The sequence below is a fragment of the Colias croceus genome, chromosome 18, assembly GCF_905220415.1.
Source record: "Colias croceus chromosome 18, ilColCroc2.1".
In the NCBI taxonomy this organism is placed as follows: Eukaryota; Metazoa; Arthropoda; class Insecta; order Lepidoptera; family Pieridae; genus Colias; species Colias croceus.
Window position 1 is genome coordinate 453,060 of NC_059554.1, and position 22,009 is coordinate 475,068.

A 22,009-nucleotide genomic window follows, 5' to 3' on the forward strand; every position below is an offset into this window, starting at 1 on the left:
TTAGTGAAACGACTTAAGTACCTATTTAATTTAACAAATTGGCTGCGATATTAATTACATATTGTTTCTAATATATATAACGTTCTAATCTAATATTTAAATCAGGTAAAGTTACAATGTATCGGAGTATAGATGTAGGTTTGTTAGGTACTCTGTCATGATGATGATCACAGAGCAAGTAATATGTGTGAGAACCATCAATGGATTTTGATAATACTTAATTGGCAGTTAATAGGTAGGTAGGTGTGTAGCAAACATTTTTCGCATTCAAAATATGTATTACCACAGAATAATAATGAGAAGCTACCTAGTATTACTAAAGATCGTTGGACCGATAAACGAACGGATAGCGCGTAAAATCGCTTCTTACCTATAAACTGGTATAACATGCAGTTTTAATTTTGTTAACATCATCACTACATGGTATAAATGAAGTCGCTTTCTCTGTTTCCCTATGTCCCTTTGTATGCTTAAATCTTCAAAACCGGATATTGATGCGGTTTTTTTTAATAGAAAGAGTGATTCAAGAGGAAGGTTTTAGTTCATAACTTAGGTTTTCGATAAAGCGGGCGAAGGAAAAATTGATTATGAGGCGGGAGTTGAACCTGCGTTTTTCGCAGTCACTTGGCAGTTGGCCACAAATGACCGCGACGACGACCACAGCTAGGATTCAACGTTAGGATACAACTTTATTTCAATGATTAGTAAATATCCTTCATATAAAAAAAAAGTTTAATATTGTTTAAGTTTTAAACATTTTTTTAAATAAAACAACCAATAATACCATAATATAATGTTTTATTCAGATTATCACGTCGACCGATTGTACTGGAAGTCGCTGGCGCAACGAGCTATTGAGAATATACAATATACATCTGTGTTATACATACTTAGGTTAATCAGATAGATACCATGAACCTATACAGTACCTATACTTGTTCGTTTGTTTGTTTTAACGCGCTAGTCTCAGGAACTACTGGTCCGATTCAGATAGTTCATTTATCGAGGAAGGCTATAGGCACAGACTAATAATAATATACATAGGTTATATATCATCACGCTGAGATCAACAGGAGCGGAGTACCAGTACTGCGAGTAAAACCGCGGGGCACGGCTACGGCACCATACATAAAAAGACTAAACATTTTTAGATTTTTTTTTTATTCCTGTAAGAAGAGGCTTCCATGCGTTTGGTGAACAAGCATAAGATAATTAGGTAGTAGGCTAGGGATAGAGGGTGCTTTGATAACTCACAACTCAAGAACTACTCGAAGGTATCAACTAGACTTTTGAATCTTCATTATTGTTATTTACATGTTAAAAAATCTATTGAATTGGCTTTTGTATATTTAAAACGGGTTGTATTTTTCAAAATTGTACCGAATAAATTATATGTTCAAAAGACTAGTATCTAAAGTTAAGATCGTAATAAACAAAACAAAGATGTCAAATTTCAGTGATTTGACATCATGATCACATTTGACATTTATGTCTGCTGTCTCAATGCATTTGCATTGTTTTGGAATTTTGATCAATAATCAATATTATATTTTAGCAAACATTTTTTAAGCAATCAATTATACTACAGCTATTTAAATATGGATAACGAAGCAAACAACGAAATCATTATTATAGATGCTGCAGGTCCCAGTAATATACTGATCGAGAGATTGGATGAAAATTGTCAGCAAGCTGTTTCTAGCGGTATGAATAAATAATAAAATATCTGCGACATGTTTTTAGGAATTTAAATATTCATGACTTAATTTTATTACCTTACTATCTAATAATGTTACGTTTATGACAATAGTTTGTTACAAATGAAGATAAATACAATTTTAAAAGATTTTTATACTTATTTTCATGTTTTACTATTCGGTTGATTCCAGTACCAGAAGATTTTAGTTTTATGTGCCGAATATGCGCTCTGAAGACACGTAACATCATGAACCTGTTTCGAGATGAAGGAGCTGACCAAAAACTAGTGGAAAAAATTAACAAATACTTACCCATAAAAGTATGTTTAGAATTTTTTGCTATAAGTATGTATATGGATTATTTTTTCAAAATATAATTAAACAAAGTAGAAAAATACTTTTCACTTATTACAATATATACCTACATTACTTACTGCATATAAATATAACCATATATACCATAATATACCATATATATTTTAAGTTTTATTTGCATTTCAAATATAACTAGTATATATTTTAGTTTTTATTAGATAAAATTATTTGTCTTACTAGTAAAATAATGTAGTGTTCATCAAACTATTTCTTAGAGTATATAAATAATGAAAAAAACAATACAGGTGTCACAAGGAGATGGGTTGCCAGAAGTGATATGCTACCAGTGTTCCAATGCGTTGCTGGCGTGGCAGGAACTAGTGGAGTGCTGCACGCAGGCCGACGCCTCTTTTAGAAAACGATTAGCACTTGCTGCACAGGGAAATGCGGTGAGATATGATATTTTATAAATATGGTTGACTGCTTGAGTCATTCTTAGATTTATTTTTAATATAATATATAATACAATATACATTACCTTTATTTATATATTCATGACATGGGCTTTTATTTCACACTAAAATTCAGAATAATTTGATATTTTTTAAAATATAAGTTAAATTATTACAGATCTCATCAACAAGCAAAGGTGCCGTTAATCAATTGGATGAAGATAGCCTGAAGTGAGTATAAGTTTCTATGTTTCAAAAGTAGTCAATGTTTCCTTCTGTTTTATTTTATTTTCATGCCTTGTATAAAGTATGTCTGAGAGTAAGTTTTATGGAGAATAAATGATTCCTCGATTTCCAAATACAAAATAAAATTATTTGTTTGAGAATTAATATTCGATCTTTCTAGATTTACAATAATGTTTCATCTGGATGGACTAACTTGCCATTGCTAATTAGTATGTAATAACATATATAACTTCACAGTTCACTCAAAAGTTGTTTGTATAAAGCATGCTCTCAGATAGTATTTCACCCAGATTGTAACGCTAATCTTATTTCTTCTTCTCTTATTTTATTTTACCATTTTCTATCTGCATTTAAAGTTTAGTAGTGTGGTGTCTCTTTCTTTTCCACATGTGTTAAGGTATTCCTGTACAGCTTTACAATTAAGTTGCTATACTCAGATGAAATATTTTCCTGAAATGTTAGGGATACTTTATGTTTTTTTTTATGTTTTTTTTGTGAACTAAGCAGTACACGCGTTTTCAGATGTAAAAGATCCGTCCTGTTTCTAACAATGGTAGATAATGTACTGACGGATTATTTCAATAATAACGACATAGACATAGATAACGATTGGGAATATGTGTGCCAAAAGTGTGCCGACAAACCTGTTTCCAAGAATATACAATGTTTAAGTGAACACTTGAAAACAAAACACGCTTCGGAACTTCACAATCGCGAAACTATAGCTGCATTTATTGAAAATCATACGACATTCGAAGAAGCTCTCGAGAGCGACGATGAAAAAAGCGACGACGATGAAACAGACAAGCCTAAAGAAAACAAGAAGATTTACTCTCGCGATGTTGTCTGTTTCTACTGTGACTGCGCCTTCACGTCCACCAGGAGACTGATTCACCATCTCAACCAGCATCTCGAGATCCCGCCGGACGGGGGGCTGCTGTGTTGCGGGAACATCTATGACGACCTTCACTTTTTCGAGTTCCATGTAAGTGATAAACATACTGTCAAAAAGGTGAATGCTCACTTGTGCAAAGCTTGCGGCTATTCCGCGACTAATAAGGGGAATTTGAAGGAGCACATCGATAATGAACACAGGAAATGTGAGCTAGAAAAGAAGGAGAAAAAGAAAACGAAGTTTGGACCGAAAAATCAAAAGAACTTCCCGGCCGTGTGCCCGGAATGTAACAAAACATTCTCTAATAAATACAACATGCACAGCCATATGAAATTGCACCAAGATCAGAAGTTTGAGTGCGCGAAATGCCTCAAGTCGTATCGTTCTAAAGGTGCTTTAGTGCAGCATATGGAAGTCGTTCACGAAGGGAAACTGAAACACGTGTGCTCGACGTGCGGGGAAGGGTTCCCGACGCGTGTGGACCGCGACGTGCACGCGCGCCTGCACACCGGCGACACGCCCTACGAGTGCGAATATTGCGGGAAGGCGTACCGGGCTAAGAACACGCTAAGAGCCCATATTCAAATACATCTAGATATAAGAAAATTCGAATGCAAAATCTGCTCGAGGAAGTTCAGAAAGATCGCGCACTTGAAATACCACGTATCCACGCACAGGGTCAAAACTTGAATAACCCGGAATTTTTTTGTTGCAGATGGATAGACAATACAGAGTATCACATAAATGGAGACGATAACTTAAAATATGAAACCGAATTTAGTAACGAAATAATGAACGGCTCGGATACATCTGCAGACAACGATTCTGACAAGGAACCTCTTTCCAACATTGCCACTAGAAAGATGAGTGCGGCGTATGACAGATTTTACAACGCTCTAGTCAATTTTCGAAATCATTTCGTAGAAGAGCACAAAAAAGAATGTAACTATCCAGATTTCACCGAGTCGAGCTCAGAAGAAGAGACGGCGAACGGTTTTGACGTGGATTCGTATGACGATTTAACGCTGTGCAACATGCGAAGGGATAGGATGGACGAAGAGACGAGATTGGAACTGAATGAAGTGCAAACGAAAGTGAACGGAAAAGTGTTTTACACGTGTAAAATATGTGGGAAAAATCTGAGCTCATCTCACACGTATCTGTTTCACAAGAAGATTCACACCGGGGAGCGGCCCTGCGTGTGTCACGTGTGCGGTAAGACCTTCCGAGCGCCGAACGGTCTACAGAGACACTTGAAAGAGACGCACGAGAAAGTTAAAAGTTACGTGTGCGCGATTTGCGCCAAAACGTTTGTGAACTCGCAGAACTTACGGCAGCATATGAGGATACACACCGGCGAGCGGCCTTATGTTTGTTCGCAATGTGGGAAACGTTTCACGCAGAGCGGTTCGCTGCACGTCCATCTGAAGACTCACACCGATCTGTTTCCATTTAATTGCACTGAATGCGGAGCCCATTTCAGGTTACGGGCCGGGCTCACGAAGCACAAGCTGAAGCACACGGGCGAGCGGCCGCACGTGTGTGCAAACTGCGGGAAAGGTTTCCGGCAGAAACACGAGTTAAATAGTCACGTGCTGACGCACAGCAACGCTAAGCCCTTCTCGTGCTCGGTGTGCGGCGCCACGTTTCGACAGCGACGTGCTCTGAGACATCATATCAAACGCTTGCACGAAACTAGGGACGTATCCTGTCACGTATACGCACAAGTACCTTACTAAATGTGTAATGACATTAATGTTAATTCGTATATTTTAATGTTTTACAAAAATTGTTAGCCAAATATATTTATTATTGCCATATAGTAGAACTTTTATTGTTCTTTTTTTATTTCCTTACTCACAATATTTAATTTTTAACCATTATTTTATAAAATTACTCAGAACAGCGTTTCATAGTAAATAAATGATTTGTATATATAATCCAGTATTTCCTAACATAACCCTATTTCCTTGTTCTCAGTGTTGTTATTTTTCAGTTTTGCAATAAAGGAGTTTAAAAAGGAAGTCCGTCCAGTAAATGGTGCGACGGAAAACAAGAATGGCACCACTAGATTATACACGCTAACAAAAAGTGGAAAGAAATACACGATTTGCGAAATTTGCAATAAGGAAGTAATGATTTCCTCCTGGAAAAGGCACGAGAGATCGCACCTTGAAGAAAAGAGTTACAGCTGCGACACATGCGGGCTGGGCTTTAAAGACAGCGGTAACTTGGCGCGCCACAAACAAGCCCTACACAATAACCACAGACCGCACTCCTGCACGATTTGCTCCAAGAAATTCTCCAGAAATGGCCACCTTCAGGAGCACTTAAAAACCCATTCCGATAGCAGGAACTACGTATGTGATCTGTGTGGCAAAGCATCCAAATCCAGCAATGCTTTGAGGATGCATAGAAAAATCCATGTGGACGTGCATGCATTCCAATGTTTATTTTGCTGGGCCAAATTTAAACGAAAATCTGAAGTCTACGCTCACGTTACAGTGCACACGGGGGAAAAGTCCCACGCTTGCAAGTGTGGCAAGACGTTTAGACTTCGAAGCCAACTCAATAACCACGCCCGTACACACAAAACCGAGGAAAGTTAACGAGAAAACTAGCTTAGTGGTAAATAATGTACGGTTTTGTTGCAGGTTTAAGAAAATGCTCGCGGAACCGCCGCCATTCACGGAAACGGCTATGAATGTAAAATCGCAAGATAAAAGATGTAATTATTGTAATGCAGACAATTTCGCATATTTCGAAATTTATTACACAAAATGTCCAAAAGACAACTTGCTCAAAGTATGTCTTTCGTGTGGACGCGGGTATCCCATAAAAGAAGATATTGAGATAACGTTTCAGCAATCCGGTTGGAGGTTGCTTCCTAATACCGTCATTCCCTCGAATGTGAATCTGATGTCTAATTTAAGAATAAGCAACATTGAAATCCAAAATCATGAAGAACTAAATACTTGTGAACCGAATAACACATTTAATTTTGAACCCGCAAGTGCAGAAAATATTCTGTCAGAATCACACGATGAAATAAACGTAGAAATCAGTAATCATGAGGAAAATAATTGTAGTTCAATAAATACTTCGACGATGAATGTACCGGTTACTAGCGAGATCATTGAGTTATCATCCAACGCTAGTAGAGATGCAAGTGAAGCCAATTGTGCAGAGAATGAGTTCTCGGACCACAGCGACGTGGAGTCATTCGCACAACTGCCAGACTCGGTGTTCGAAGCGATAGAAGACACGCAGGACAGTATAGACAACCAAGACGAGGGAAAATGCACTCAAAGTCAAGCACAAGAGAGTTCAAAACGGAAATCTCGTACATGTCCTATCTGTGGCAAAGTATACACGGCGTCATCTAGCTACTTCTATCACAAAAAGCACTTCCATGGGAGAGTTAAGAATTACAGTTGCGACGTGTGCGATAAAAAGTTTGGAACGAGAAGCTCTTTGGTTCAACACGGTGCAGTACACACTGGGGAGCGTAAATTCGCTTGCAGTATGTGCGAAAAGAGGTTTCGATCAAAGGCGAGTAGATACATCCACGAACAGACACACAAAGGTGTTAAAGTACATAAGTGCACTAAATGCGAGCGTTCGTTCCGCTGGATCGCGCACTTGACGAGACACATGCAGCGGCATGACGCGGTGAAGGCGCATGCTTGCGCGGTGTGTGGCCGCGCCTTTACCATTCGATGCGATCTGCTCAGACATGCGCGTACGCATACAGTTGGCAGCTATCAATGCGAGAAGTGTGACGTGAAGTTTGCGCAGATGAGGTACTTGAAAGCGCACATGGTGAAAAAACACGGAATTGTTTTGAAATCAGGGAACGATGAATAGTTAAAAATAATAATGTATGAAACTAATCCGCCTCAATTTAACTACAGTAGTGTGAATAGCAAACGTCAATTTAGTACTTTAATGTATAGATAAATAAATATATTTTTTACATTATTTTGTAGTTTTATTTTCGCCGTTACAATCCCAAATACACCTTCTCTTCACTAAGGATAACAATGTCCTTGAAAATGTGACCTACTTACAAATATTTATGAATATTAACAAGGTATAATACGATAATTTTTAATAAAGATAAATTCACATTAAATAATTTATTAATTGGACGCTATTTACATATTAACGTACATAATAATTTTGATCAATAAATTTAACAATTCAATGAGATTAATTTAATTTCACTATAATATTCTTAATCTAGAGCATTATCACAAATAATCATAATTTACTTACAGTTAATTATAAATATATAATTAATAACTAAAATTATATAAAATAAAGGTAACATCTATGTTTTTTTTTAATAATTTATTGAGGCTCACAGCCACAGCTAACAACATAGATCTAAAGAAACATCGAACAAAGCATTTTATGTTCTTAATAATTTTGTTGCCAATAAAAAAAATTGTTAACGATTATCATTAATGTTTCATAAATTTTGAAAGTACAATAATATATTCCTGTGAGCAGTTTTGGCTGCGAAGTATTAATATATTTTAAGTCTGGTTAAATAAGTTAATCTTCATCTTTAAATTAATTCATCCGTATCTAGTTCAAAAAATTTACACTGAAAATGCGTAATATAATGTGGATTTTTTTATTAAGTCGTAAGTACAATATAGCTATTTCTATCAGGAACAGATAATCAAGAAAAATACCGTATAATACTATCATTAAAAAAATAATTCAAATTGAAGCTGTAGTGATATTTTCATATGGCAACATTTTAAAAGCACATGAAGACATTCAACATTATCTGTTTTTATTTTCTATAAATATACGGAGTGTAGAGGTAAGACAGTCTTACGTTGAGTCTTGTTACGACGTTACGTTGCGTTCTGGCTATGTATAGTTTGGAAATACGCTACGTAGAAAAATAGGAAAAAGCTTTAAATTTCGAGAATCCACAATGATTAAAACATAGCAAAATGTGCTTATTTGTACAAAAAATACAAAAAATCAAGTCAACTTAATTATTTGCCATGTATAAGACAATTTAAAGCTTTATTATATATAAAAAAGTCAAGCCGGAATGTAAAACTTATAATTCTCTTTAATTTAGCCTCATACAGTGACACACTTTATCAGAAACTTAAACACAGACCTTTTTACCTCTACACACCATCACACAAAATTGTAATTACAAAAAATTACAACCAATTTCAATATAACTTACTTTATAATTTTCAACATGAGGGTATTTTATATTTTTAATATGGGGGTACTTTATAATTTTCAATATGTGGGTACTTTATATTTTCAATATGGGGGTACTTTATAATTTTCAATATGTGGGTACTTTATATTTTCAATATGGGGGTACTTTATAATTTTCAATATGTGGGTACTTTATATTTTCAATATGGGGGTACTTTATAATTTTCAATATGTGGGTACTTTAAAATTTTCAATATGGGGGTAATTCACAATTTTCAATATGAGGGTTCTTCTATTTTAAATGTAGGTAGTTTTAATTATTATGCATCGAGTCGATGGGTGGTGTGGATCGACCAGGTGGTTCGTTGACCAGCCTCTGCCTCTCCCTGTACATGGAGACCTGAATGTTCTGCAACTGGTGGTAGCGGCAGACCTTGAGGGTGCTGAACACTGCCAAACCCACCCAGAGGGCGAATAGGGCCCAGGCACCGAACTGTTTGACGTGGATAGTTATAAATTATTTGTTTAGATAAATGACAATTTTAATTTTGTTTTTATAGCATTAAAATGCTTATCGTAAGCATTTTGATGCAATAAAAACATTAAAAAAAACATTTTTGACAATTTTTAAAGATAAAAAAATATACTTGAGGCAGGATTCGAACCCATGTCCTTTGTAAAATTATACTTTGTATTGTAACTAGATAGAACTTCAGAAAAGGACATTTGATTTATAAACTAAAATTGTTTTGCTAGTTGAACTGATTTTTTTTGTAATAAACACATACCTAAAAATTAAAATTACGAAGGGTTTGGATAAGAAAAGTTTAAGCAGTTAACCTACCTTGGGTTTCAAAATTTAACAATTTATTCGTCAGTTAATCTTATACTTATAAGTAACTAGATTTCCGCCCGCGGCTTCGCCCGCGTTTGCAAAGGAAAACCCGCATAGTTCCCGTTCCCGTGGGATTTCCGGGATAAAAACTATCCTATGTGTTAATCCCAGTTACCCTCTATATGTGTGCTAAATTTCATTGTAATCGGTTCAGTAGTTTTTACGTGAAAGAGAAACAAAACATCCATACATCCATACAAACTTTCGCATTTATAATATTTGTAGGATAAATGCATTTAACTTATAAACAATAAAAAAAAATACTTATTGCAATCTTACCTGTGCAGTGCCAAGTTCTATGTAAAAGCCATGTGTAGAAATACTATCCTTTTTATCAATATCCTGCCCAGTCGCATCTTCACAACTAAAAACAAAATTAGCGGTGATAAATAATTTTGTTAACATCCAACTAAATCATTACAACAAAAAATAACAGATTTGGATTTCATTTAGTAGTAGTAGTAGTCACAAAAAATTATTAAAAAGAGCCTTAGGTAACATTTCAGTAACTTTTTTACCTTTAGCGCTTATATACCTACATTTTTTTTTAGGATTCTTAAAATCATTATTTTACCAACAAAAACCAACAGCCAAAGTGCAAACCAGGTCTTGAGATGTTTAACATTTTCACACCTAAACCATTGAACCAATTTTATGACAATAGTTAAAATATTGTTTACTAGTTTTCCGCCTGCAGCTTCGCCCGCTCGCCCGCGTTTTCAAAGAAAAACCCACATAGTTCCCGTTCCCGTGGGATTTCCTGGATAAAACCTAGCCTATGTTGCTCAGTGAAGATGCAGCTTCCTAATGGGAATGAATTTTTGAAATCGGTCCAGTAGTTTATGCGTGAAAACCATACATACATACATAATTACAAGCCTTTCCTCTTTATAATATTATTATTGTTTATGAATCCGTAAATACCTTTTCAAAAATAAATACAAATATTCACTTACCTAGGAAACCGTTCAACTATATTCTGGCACCAAGTCATGAAGCCCAGCGTAACAATCAGGGCTGCCGTGATGGCCAGCCCGCAGAAGATCACGCACCCCACAGCTTCTATGAAGGCTGAGAGGAACGAACTATCTATGCCCTTGCATACAAATACTGATAACCTGTGGATAGAAGACATTTATAATTAAATTTTGGACATTAGCTGCATTTTTATAATGTTTTCACACAAAACTACAAAAAATATCTGTGATTTTGTTAACTATATTTGAAAAGATATTTTTTAAAAGATTATTTGTTTCTTATTAGTTCCTCTCTGCAGAAATTGCTTTCCAAAATGGTAATCTATACTTATATTATAAAACTGAAGAGTTTGTTTGTTTGAACGCGTAATCTCAGGAACTACTGGTCTGATTTGAAAAATTCTTTCGATGTTAGATTGTCCATGTATCTAGGAAGAATATATTATTATAACATCACACTAAGACCAACAGGGGCGGAACACTGAGGGTAAAACCGCACAGCACAGCACAGCTAGTGATTAAGTTATAAAAGTGATTTTAAGCTGTATTTTTCAAATTCAGAAAAATATTACTAAAGCATTCAATGAATAGCTGTTTTATTCATTTGAGTGTGTGCGTTACCCAGGCAAAATGTTTTGCTTTAGAGAGATGAGACTTAAACAAATAATTAGTGTATCATGAGGAGCAATTTGTTTACTAATAGCAAAATTTGTTTGAATTGTAGTTTTTAAGTTATTTAAGAAAAACAAATTTTGCTGGAGTAACGTTTGAAACGTTACCCAGGCAAAATCGTCTTTCAAAAATTAGTTTCAGCACGGAACCAAATACATGAATAGATAGCTTTTGTTGCGTAGTAAATGTTTATAAATAGCAAAATTTGTGTGTGGTATAGTTCTTTAGTTATTTAAGATTTTGCTGCGGTAACGTTTTGGGATTTCCCAGATCTCGAAAACGGCTCAACGCAGAAGTTTGAAAAAAATACCAATAAAAGACCTCAATTTGTTTAAATTTGTTTAATCATTAGTTTTTGATTTGGTTGACGTAAACCAATGTAATTAAATGGTTTCAAAAATCAGAAGAAGCGGGTTTACATGTAAACCAATACACTTATAACCAAATAAACAGCTGTAAAAAATACCCGTGGTTCGACGCTTGTTTACATCAGAAATATTAGATTTCATACTTTACACATTAAGAAGATAAAAACAAATTTGATTTATTTTAGACTGGTCGTACTTTAGCGATCAAATACGCAGTTCCCATAACATTAAGAAACATGGCATACTTTAAACAAATTAAAATGATTCCTGAAAATTCCTTCCTGTTAATTGCAGCTTTGAATTACGGCTCTAATGAAAGTTATCTCAAAAACAAGATTATGTCAGCAATTCTCTAATGAGCCGACCAAATTGAAAAGGTCACATAAAAGCGACCGCACCATACATAAGCGCAACCATCTGAAATGAACAGGATAATATAGATGTTTTGTTAGTACAGTTGAATACAAAAGTTTTCTGGTCAGGTTAGTTAAAATAATAAAATGGTTAAGATTCATTATTTTTATTTAAAAAATCAGTCTCATACAAATTATATGTATTGCTTTGCCTTAGCATCAACATTTTTGAGTTTTGTTACGTGTTACTTAGAGTGAATATTTTAACATTACATGTGACTGCCACAGGTGGATAACCCGTGAACCAATCATTGTCAAAGCGTCGTAACCTTCTTTTAACTTAATGTTGAAATATCCACTCTAAGTAACACGACATAAAGCTCATATTTCAATACCACAGTGTGACTTGAGTTGGAATTGAGTCGGCGTTGTGTGTGTAATGTGCAAAGCACATTTAATGTTTTTTTTTACAAAATATGTATTATCGGCTTGCCTATATTTCTTGCCCTTATGAGGGACGGTTTCGAGCATATTCTATAAAAAATGTATATAATCACAAAACTTTTAAATGAGAAAACAACACTCACAGCTAAAGAGTAAGTAAGACAAGGCATATAGCTGTTGCGTTGCATTGCACACAGCGATGCGCGCTGCTCTGACTAGCATCAAGAACGTTAAAACGTTTTTAGCGTGGCTTTGCGTTGTGGTATCAAAATAAAACATTTGGTTTAACAGAAACAACAAATTAAGTACTAAAAATATAGCTACATGTATATATGTTTGTATTGTTTTAAATCACACTATAAATTATACACTATGATATTACACTTTTATTAACTAGTAAAAATTGTGTAATATGGTACTGCACTTAAAAAATATTAAAAAATCGGCTTCACGAATAACGTTTTTCTGCTTAACTGTACAAAACATCGGTTACCAAGCTGCTAATTTGCGAAGATTACCCGTACGTACGGTGCAGTCGCTTTTACGTGACCTTTTCAATTTGGTCGGCTTATTAGAGAATTGCTGACATATTCTTGTTTTTGAGATAACTTTCATTAGAGCCGTAATTCAAGGCTGAAATTAACAGGAAAGAATTTTCATGAATCATTTTAATTTGTTTAAAGTATGCCATGTTTCTTAATGTTATGGGAACTGCGTATTCGATCGCTAAAGTACGACCAGTCTAAAATAAATCAAATTTGTTTTTATCTTCTTAACGTGTAAAGTATGAAATCTAAAATGTCTGCTGTAAACAAGCGTCGAACCACGGGTATTTTTTACAGCTGTTTATTTGGTTATAAGTGTATTGGTTTACATGTAAACCCGCTTCTTCTGATTTTTGAAACCATTTAATTACATTGGTTTACGTCAACCAAATCAAAAACTAATGATTAAACAAATTTAAACAAATTAAGGTCTTTTATTGGTATTTTTTTCAAACTTCTGCGTTGAGCCGTTTTCGAGATCTGGGAAATCCCAAAACGTTACCGCAGCAAAATCTTAAATAACTAAAGAACTATACCACACACAAATTTTGCTATTTATAAACATTTACTACTCAACAAAAGCTATCTATTCATGTATTTGGTTCCGTGCTGAAACTAATTTTTGAAAGACGATTTTGCCTGGGTAACGTTTCAAACGTTACTCCAGCAAAATTTGTTTTTCTTAAATAACTTAAAAACTACAATTCAAACAAATTTTGCTATTAGTAAACAAATTGCTCCTCATGATACACTAATTATTTGTTTAAGTCTCATCTCTCTAAAGCAAAACATTTTGCCTGGGTAACGCACACCATTTGAGTTTAACCAACACACAGACAATCTGAATGTGTATCCTGATTCATTTTATTATAATAATTAACAAAATGTTAAATGTAATTTTATTACTTAATATTTTAGCCCTTTTCTATTTCCCTTTACCATACAACCACATATAATTTTAAAATGAACCTAATATGTATTTACCTGTAAATCTGAATGCAGCAGACAATAAACATGAGAATTCCAACAACAATAACATAGTTGCAATAGGCTCGGGACGCCCACATCACCAACAGCTGTCCATCCTCTTCTTGCCAAGTGCCCTTCGAGAATAGAAGACAGTGACCACTGAAAATTCCAAAATTAAACATTTCATGTACAATTTCAAAAGCTTAGAAGAACTATTAAAGAACATAATCTATTAAAACATAATCCAAAAACTACTGTTACCTATCAAATATTTTAGCTAACACACACACACTTTTGGGAAAAGATAAAATAATGCGTTGAAATTTACCTGAATTCATCTTGGTGCATACTCAAAGGTACAATAATACATAACGATAATATAAGGCCAATAACATAGCCAGCTATTTGACTTAATAGCAATACATTCGTTAATGCCATATTTGTGCAAAATCAACCACCTTTGTTAGGTAATTTTCACAACAGTAAATAAAAATATTGAAAATCCCAAACTACGTAAATATGTCAATTTTCCAGTGGGCCGTCGACCGCAATGTCGACCGTCGTCCGTCAATACAATAATCAATTTTGACGTAAAGTTTCAAAATTGCCATTGTATATCAGCCGCCCACATATAGAATTAAACCACTTAAACCAACCAAAAGTTCACGTCATTCATTAATAATTAATGGGTTGAAAAAATTCAATTATTGCACAAAGATGAATGATGCATTATTACATTATTAACCGACTTCATTTACAAATTACAATCACCCATAATATTTATAATGGCAACAGTAATAAATTTAATGTCAAATTGGATGCCTGCAAATTGGCTGTTGATGATGTGTTTCGTTTTATTATAACAAAAAATTAATAAAATAAGTGATAATTTATGATGTGTATACAATTATAACGTTAAAGCAAACATGAATTTTAACGCTTCAAGAAATGGTAACAGTATATCAATGATTTTTGTTATTATTTCATATAACCGAAGTATTATTAGATATATTACGAAAAAAGTGTATTTTTTATGCAATTACCATGTAAAATGGATAAATATAGCAATTTATTGATGTTCTTCTTACACTACAAAAGATTGCAGAGGCATAGAGTATAAACAAAGTGTTATTTTTTAATTTTTAGTGTCACACTCTGGCCCTCGAAAGGCCAAGAGGGTTAGCGATGTTAACGCAATGGGGGCTCCATCGCCGCTTCCTCCGTACAGTCCGAACCCTGGTTTCGGAGGTGCATACCCTCCGGCGGGCCCACCTCCACCTTATACACAGGGAATACCTTTAGATCCTGTACAAGATTTTGGAGGGCAAGATCCTACTGGCAGTAAGTAGAGCAATTACTTCAAACAACTTGAAAACAATGTTAAGAATTCAACTGCTCTGTACTTGCTTGTTAAACGGACTATCAATACGTTGAATAACTAGCTGAATTTACTGAAGCAGTGTAATGGTACATGTTTAATACAATTACAACACCATTACTCCCATATATTATGCAATATTTGTAGCACAGAATATATAAAAAAGAACTCTCCTTTATTTAGATTCTATTTAGTCTTATTGTTAATTAATTTGTAGGTTTTGGTTACCCGGGAGGATTTCCACAAAGTCCAATGGCATCGCCTCAACAGATTGGTTCCATGCTGCAACAACCCATTGTACAGGTACATTAAAAAAGACAATTCTTGTCAAGATCCATTTTCTTACATTGTTTGAAATAATATCTTGCGATTCTTGTGAAGATTTAAGTTTATAAGCTGTTTTATGTTGTATGTAAAATATTTCTGTAGTAACTGCTTTCTGCCCTGATGTTAAATAGTAAAACTATTATATTATGACAAAGACTAATTGAATAAACGTTAAAATTTATGTTTATGTACAAATCTTGGACAGTTTATTAGATATGCATATTCAATAGTTATTGTTCCTTCCTTTAAATGAATGAGGTAGATGTAAGGCCAATCCTATTTCTCTTGATAGTTTGTAGATTTTTCACTGAGTAATCAAGTTAGGAAGACTTAATACTATGTGCTTACCAGTTAATCTTTCTAATTAGATTAATAAATTATAAAAAATAATACTTTTGCCGTGAGACTACAAAGCTTTGTGCTCACAAGTGACTGGTTTCTGAATGTTTTATTATTTACTAGCGGTCCGCCCCGGCTTCGCCCGTGGTACATATTTACGTTTTCTCTACATAAAAACCATCCTCGTACTTCAAGGAATATAATAAAAAAAGAATTATCAAAATCGGTTCAGCCGTTCTCGAGTTATGCGCTTACCAACACATTTTGCGATTCATTTTTATATATAAGATTTTGTCACTGAGGCATAGCATGTGTTATAATCATCACCAATTGGTAGCATTTATTTCATTTTAATTGATACCTCTATACCATTAAAATGCTTTATAAATGGACAATTTTTATTGTATAAAAAAAATCTATGATGTTATATAAACTTTTCAGCTCTTATTTCAAATATTTTAAGCATATTTCATTCAGTATATTCATAAATTCCATATAAATCTCTTTTAAATGAATGTTATTTTTGTTTTAATCCCTCAGCCCCCGGAATCACAGACACAATAGAAAATCTATTGCGTCGTGGTCTCATTGGGCCGCTCGATGGTCAATGGGTTAATAACTTACCAACCTGAAATTCCCCAAATTTTCTTCTCCTTTCTCTCCATAATATTTTATTGTTCTTATTCCAGGACATGGCACTCCAGTATGGAAACCAGCTAGCCGCCCAGGGTCGTGACGTAGTAAAGCGCGAGCTGGGCAAGTACCTGCCTGTCTCCAGGATGAGGTACTACTTCGCGGTGGACACCAGATATGTGTTGCGGAAGTTACTGCTGATTATATTCCCGTATACTCATAAGGTATTATTGTAATAATGGCTTTTTGATACATAATTATTGTATTTTACGGTTTTTATAAATGTGTTCTAATTGGATTTGTTCTAGTTGGAATCTTACTGACATTTTATATTTCTAATTTAACATTCAAGGTGTTAAAAAAAATACGGAATATCTATCGCTATTTGAAACCGCGTCAAATGTTTAATTCTAAGCAATCACACAATTCACCAGATAAAACATCACATGAATACATAATAAGTGCTCTATAAATCATTAACTTTTAAACGCAATTTATATAAAACAGTTCTCGTTATTCTGATAATAAATAAAAACATAGATAACAACAGTTCTTCCAGCTAGTACTAAAACGAGATAAAAATAAATTCATACACACACAAAATCTTTTATATATATATAAAAATGAATCCCTATTTCCCTTGGTCACGGCATCACGCGTGAACGAGTGGACCGATTTCGTTAATTCTTTTTTTATTATACATATTCCTTCAAGTACGAGGATGGTTCTTATGGAGAGAAAACTTAAATATGTACCACGGGTGAAGCCGGCGCGGACCGCTAGTATTAAATAATATTTTTATTTTTGTCCCCTAGGAGTGGATGGTGAAATACGACCAAGAGACCCCGGTCGCCCCCCGCTACGATCTGAACGCGCCCGACCTTTACATACCCGCTATGGGCTATGTTACATATGTGTTGCTGGCTGGATTCATGCTTGGTAATTATTATCATAGTATATTTGAATTTATAAAAAGTTATTTGATTTATTATTTCGATTAGGCCTCTTATACTTTCATAATATGCCCCAGCCCTAGTGTGCAATGACAAATAATTGATCAATGAATTTACCTTTGGTTGCAAATTTCAATCAAAGATACTAAAACTGTGTGCAAATATTGAACAGATTCTCAATTTTTCTAAACTATCTACATGCTTTCTATATACGAATTTTTATATCTTACCTATCTTCTATTTATGTATAAAAATTCGCAAATGGTCCTTCGAGGCGGATACATTTATCTATACATATAATAAATCTGTAGAAAGGTCAATTCTGTACATTGAAAATATTGAAAAAATAAATACCAGGGGGTGTTACTGGATCGATACCAAACCCAAATATGTGATTAAAAAAATTTTTGTCTGTCTGTCTGTCTGTCTGTCTGTCTGTATGTGAAGGCATCACGTGAAAACTAACGGTTCGATTTCGATGAAACTTGGTATAATTATACCTTATTATCCTGGGCGTAAAATAGGATACTTTTTATCCTGGAAAAATACGTAGAAAAAAATTTATCTTAATTTTTCAGTTTTATCCATAGACGTTGTTCTGTAGAACCGCGAACACATGTTGCGTATTATTATAAGCCTAGCCGTATTTGGGTCCAATAGATATTTATAAGATGTCATTGTCAGAGTTAGGTACTCAAAATGGAGAAATTAACCATCCACGCGAAGACCGACATCCGCGCGGACGGAGTCGCGGGCGGAAGCTAGTAAGCAATGAAGTCTTATCTATCCACAATCAAACTTCATTTGAAAATGGGTGGCCGAGCGTTATATGCCGCTACGACACGGTGAAAAGAATTTCAAATCACACCTCAAGATCGATTTCTTTTCCATGAAAACGTTTCAAATAAGTATTTGATTACCTCATTTCCAGGTCTGCAACACCGTTTCTCCCCCGAGCAGATATCTATCCAAGCGTCCAGTGCACTAGCGTACATAATCTTCGAGATGGTGCTCTACCTGGCGACGCTGTACATCACGCAGACCAGCACGGCTCTCACCACGCTCGACCTGCTGGCGTTCTCTGGGTATAAGTACTCGGTGATGATATGTAGCCTGCTGGCGGGGCTGCTGCTTGGGGGCACCGGGTATTATTGCGTGCTGGTGTACTGTAGCTTCGCGCTGTCGTACTTTTTGGTGAGTTGTGGAATGTAAAATAATGACAGAAAATATGAAACAATATAGTTATAGTAGGATAGAATATTTTAGCAAATGATAGTATGATAATATGATATCCTCCTTTTTCCCAGAATATGTGTTGTTGTAGTAATTTCTTTAAAATTATTTTCCTTCTTTTTTTATAACCTGAAAGTACATAATATAAACAATTTAATATCTAAGGTGACCAAAACATGAAATTTTCTAAAAAATAAATATAAATAGGTATTGTTTAAACCTTATCCACTGTACATACACCAGTCGACATGTTTATCTTGATAAGGTTCATTATGCTACAATTTTCGTATGACTTATAAATTATAATAATTATTTTTACTTTTTTCAGGTAAAGACGCTCAGGCTACAGATCCTGTCGGGCGGTTCACAAGCTCCCGACACAAGTTACAACAACTATTCCAATTACAACACACAAAACCCCTATGTAGATAACTGGTCGAAGCCAAGTGGAGGTGGAACGAAGCGAAGGGTATACTTCCTGCTCTTCGTGGCGATAACGCAACCGTTCCTGTCATGGTGGCTCACATACCACCTCGTACCACCCTCTGTGGTTCCTCAAGCACTATAATATTGTTTATCTGTGTCCCTAGTTCTAAGTTTGAATGTTGGTACGGTTTTTAATAAATGTTGGCAGTAAAATTGTTGTTTTATTTGAATGAACGATTTTTGAGGAATTACCAACATTTAAATTTTCAACTATAAATTTTGAGACAATGTCACAGAATACATAATAGTAGCTAAACGCTACAGAACGGACAGTCTCCGCCTCCCGCCAAAATTAAACACTTACCTCACCCCGCACGATCAGACATGTTATGGTACCCATTTCCCCGCAAGGACGATACCAACGACGTCTTTAGACGAAACGCAACGAAGATTGACAACATTAATCAAATTGACTTAAAGCAATTTTATTATTTTGGATTTGTGATTATCGTTTTTCGTAGAAAATGGTTAGATATTGTGCTGTTTACGGATGTATTTCATCAGAAAAACGCGAATTTTTTTTTTACGCTAGTCACAAATGTGCCAACCATAAAGAGTTTACACACACATTTGCAGTCTCTACAGTGTGACTGTCAAAACTATAATTTTGTATGGAGTGTCCGGGGTGTGACAATGTAACAATAATATTTTGTACTACTGAAATTTTTGTAGTCTTAATATTTTGATATGAAAACAACATGTTTACTGATTAATTTGCTTATCCACTAGTAAAATATATATCATTCCTAATTTTAAAAATTAAAACTTATTTCGTAATTACTATGTATACTTATAATTATTGTAATTAAATGTCCATTTATTAAAATGGTTACGAGCTTGATAATGACTTATTTACAATTTAAATTGTTTTTGGCGACCTAACCTTTAAATTTGCTTTTGTCATTTCGTTTTAAATACTTGCTTATTTTGTGTTTGCTTAATCTAATAGTTTTTGGAAGGAAATCAGTTATACGAGCCGGGGCCCGTAAAAAAACCGACTGTAAGAGCCATAATACTGGCTTCGCTTTTTGTATATATTTTTAATACCTAACTTTTGTAGCATAGTCGTCAGTCATTAGACAAATTTATGTTTAATAAGATTATAATATATTACCTATACGAATATAAATAAAATAATTTTGTACACAAATTTTGTTTCATTGACATCCCATAAGTACATTTTTTTTTATATCAAGAAGATAAGAATATAGGAAAAGAGATTAATAATAATTGATCTTTATTAAAAGAAAGCTGAAAGATTTAGAAACATTAAAAAATACCTATAGGCACCTAGGTCAATTTTATTATTTTTTCAATTCCCGAATTACAACATAGTATTCTAAAATAGAATTTAAACACATTTTATATGGCAATATCTAATCAAAAAGCCAAAAAACGTCATTGCGCTATTTTAAAATGGGGTTACAAGGGAGAAAAAGGATCGGTTTTCTCATTTCAACGCATGTGCTGGCCTGTAGTACTGTACCTTGACCTACTTAGCGTCTATGGGGCCGCCCACTTCTTCCCGCGGCCCGCCATATTTGAACAATATGCGAAGTGTGAACAAAGACTTCAAACTGAATAGCAACCTATCTAACTACGCTAGCTATCTAGAATAAGTGTATGCTCTACTATGTAAAGATCGATATAATGAGAACTATATATGAAACTTTAAATCATAAGATATTAATTGAAAAAACTGCGTAACGTTTGAAATTACTTTTTGTAATTTATAGATACCATTATTATATTCTATCAATAAAACAAATTGAACTAAATAATACGCATGCAGATTCTAATTATTCCGCATCAGCGTTAATCAAATTCTATATTTTCTATACTTTATTGTACTCGTATGTAGGTATATTATAATATTACGTACCTACTCGAAGAAAACGAACAGAAGTTAGCTACGGGTGCGCTTCGAGTTGATTGGCTAAAAATCTAGATGACCTTGCGCTTGATTTTTTCCTCTAGTGATGTACTGTACCTATCTAGGATATCCAGCACATACTAAATAAAAAAATGATATCTTTTTTTAACATGCAAATTCTTATTAGTTTAACATAAGTTTTGAATGGAGTAAACTAGTAAAATATACCAAGAATTACAAAGTATGGTAAAATTAAAAATTAAATAATTTGGATAGAAATCGTAACGATTTCTTATATAAATAAATCTGTGTTATATTTCCCCGTTTGTTTGAAAATAGCCGTTCTTTCTAAATGCAGATCGTCCTGTATCTGGTATGAAAACAAGTGAATAAACAATGCTGTTTTTTTTATTTTGCTTTGAAAGATGTTACAAAATCGGTTTAGCAGTTTCATTGCTAAATGCTAATCACAAAAAAAAACTACCTGAATGGGCCGTATATCTGACACCAAATATTTTAAATTAAAACTTCAGACAAAACTTAATACAGTAATTATTCATCGATCCGTTGTCGCTGCTTATAGTTTGTAGACAGAGATCTTTTTGTGTTCTACTTTTTAAAAACTTTCCATTTCAATAGAATAAACAAATAATGGAACATCACTATAGTAATCAGCTGGTAGCTGTCAAAGCGCAGTAGTGCCAACGCGGCGGCGTGACACCCGCAGATAAGTTCAGGCTGACCATGCGCCGCACAA

General features: G+C 34.3%; 3 protein-coding genes across 5 annotated transcripts; 2 read left to right on the plus strand and 1 right to left on the minus strand.

The window, feature by feature from the left end:
• The first annotated feature begins 1,498 nt into the window (after positions 1-1,498).
• On the plus strand, positions 1,499-7,586 carry LOC123699510 (zinc finger protein 846-like). Of its 3 annotated transcripts, none has more exons than XM_045646471.1 (5): positions 1,499-1,704; positions 1,890-2,017; positions 2,318-2,461; positions 2,643-2,695; positions 6,260-7,586. In XM_045646471.1, the coding sequence occupies exons 1-5, from the start codon at positions 1,599-1,601 to the stop codon at positions 7,470-7,472; spliced, it is 1,644 nt and encodes a 547-aa protein (XP_045502427.1). In that variant the 5' UTR covers positions 1,499-1,598; the 3' UTR covers positions 7,473-7,586. The 3 variants fall into 3 exon arrangements, with proteins under 3 accessions (XP_045502427.1, XP_045502429.1, XP_045502428.1); XM_045646473.1 differs by lacking the exon at positions 6,260-7,586 and adding an exon at positions 4,321-5,425; XM_045646472.1 differs by lacking the exon at positions 6,260-7,586 and adding an exon at positions 3,233-4,455.
• A 1,447-nt stretch (positions 7,587-9,033) lies between these two features.
• Positions 9,034-14,572, minus strand: LOC123699521 (transmembrane protein 179). The gene is made up of 5 exons (XM_045646489.1): positions 14,359-14,572; positions 14,046-14,189; positions 10,659-10,820; positions 9,982-10,066; positions 9,034-9,300 (listed from the first exon to the last, which is right to left on the minus strand). Exons 1-5 carry the CDS (start codon positions 14,466-14,468, stop codon positions 9,121-9,123), a joined length of 681 nt encoding a protein of 226 aa, XP_045502445.1. The 5' UTR covers positions 14,469-14,572; the 3' UTR covers positions 9,034-9,120.
• Positions 14,573-14,826: 254 nt separating this feature from the next.
• On the plus strand, positions 14,827-19,532 carry LOC123699532 (protein YIF1B-B). Its single transcript, XM_045646501.1, has 7 exons — positions 14,827-14,981; positions 15,177-15,371; positions 15,626-15,711; positions 16,764-16,931; positions 17,523-17,646; positions 18,592-18,854; positions 19,222-19,532. The coding sequence occupies exons 1-7, from the start codon at positions 14,957-14,959 to the stop codon at positions 19,459-19,461; spliced, it is 1,101 nt and encodes a 366-aa protein (XP_045502457.1). The 5' UTR covers positions 14,827-14,956; the 3' UTR covers positions 19,462-19,532.
• Positions 19,533-22,009: the final 2,477 nt, after the last annotated feature.

Bases quoted from the DNA above. Each gene is read 5' to 3' on its own strand.
- LOC123699510 (XM_045646471.1), top strand. From the start codon at position 1,599: ATGGATAACGAAGCAAACAACGAAATCATTATTATAGATGCTGCAGGT. The intron at 1,705-1,889 runs GTATGAATAAAT...GGTTGATTCCAG, and splicing joins TCAGCAAGCTGTTTCTAGCG to TACCAGAAGATTTTAGTTTT. The intron at 2,018-2,317 runs GTATGTTTAGAA...AAAACAATACAG, and splicing joins ACAAATACTTACCCATAAAA to GTGTCACAAGGAGATGGGTT.
- LOC123699521 (XM_045646489.1), bottom strand. From the start codon at position 14,468: ATGGCATTAACGAATGTATTGCTATTAAGTCAAATAGCTGGCTATGTT. The intron at 10,821-14,045 runs GTAAATACATAT...TTCTATCCACAG, and splicing joins TGCTGCATTCAGATTTACAG to GTTATCAGTATTTGTATGCA. The intron at 9,301-9,981 runs GTAAGATTGCAA...CACGTCAAACAG, and splicing joins TAGAACTTGGCACTGCACAG to TTCGGTGCCTGGGCCCTATT.
- LOC123699532 (XM_045646501.1), top strand. From the start codon at position 14,957: ATGAATTTTAACGCTTCAAGAAATG. The intron at 14,982-15,176 runs GTAACAGTATAT...TTTAATTTTTAG, and splicing joins TTTTAACGCTTCAAGAAATG to TGTCACACTCTGGCCCTCGA. The intron at 17,647-18,591 runs GTAATTATTATC...CCTCATTTCCAG, and splicing joins GCTGGCTGGATTCATGCTTG to GTCTGCAACACCGTTTCTCC.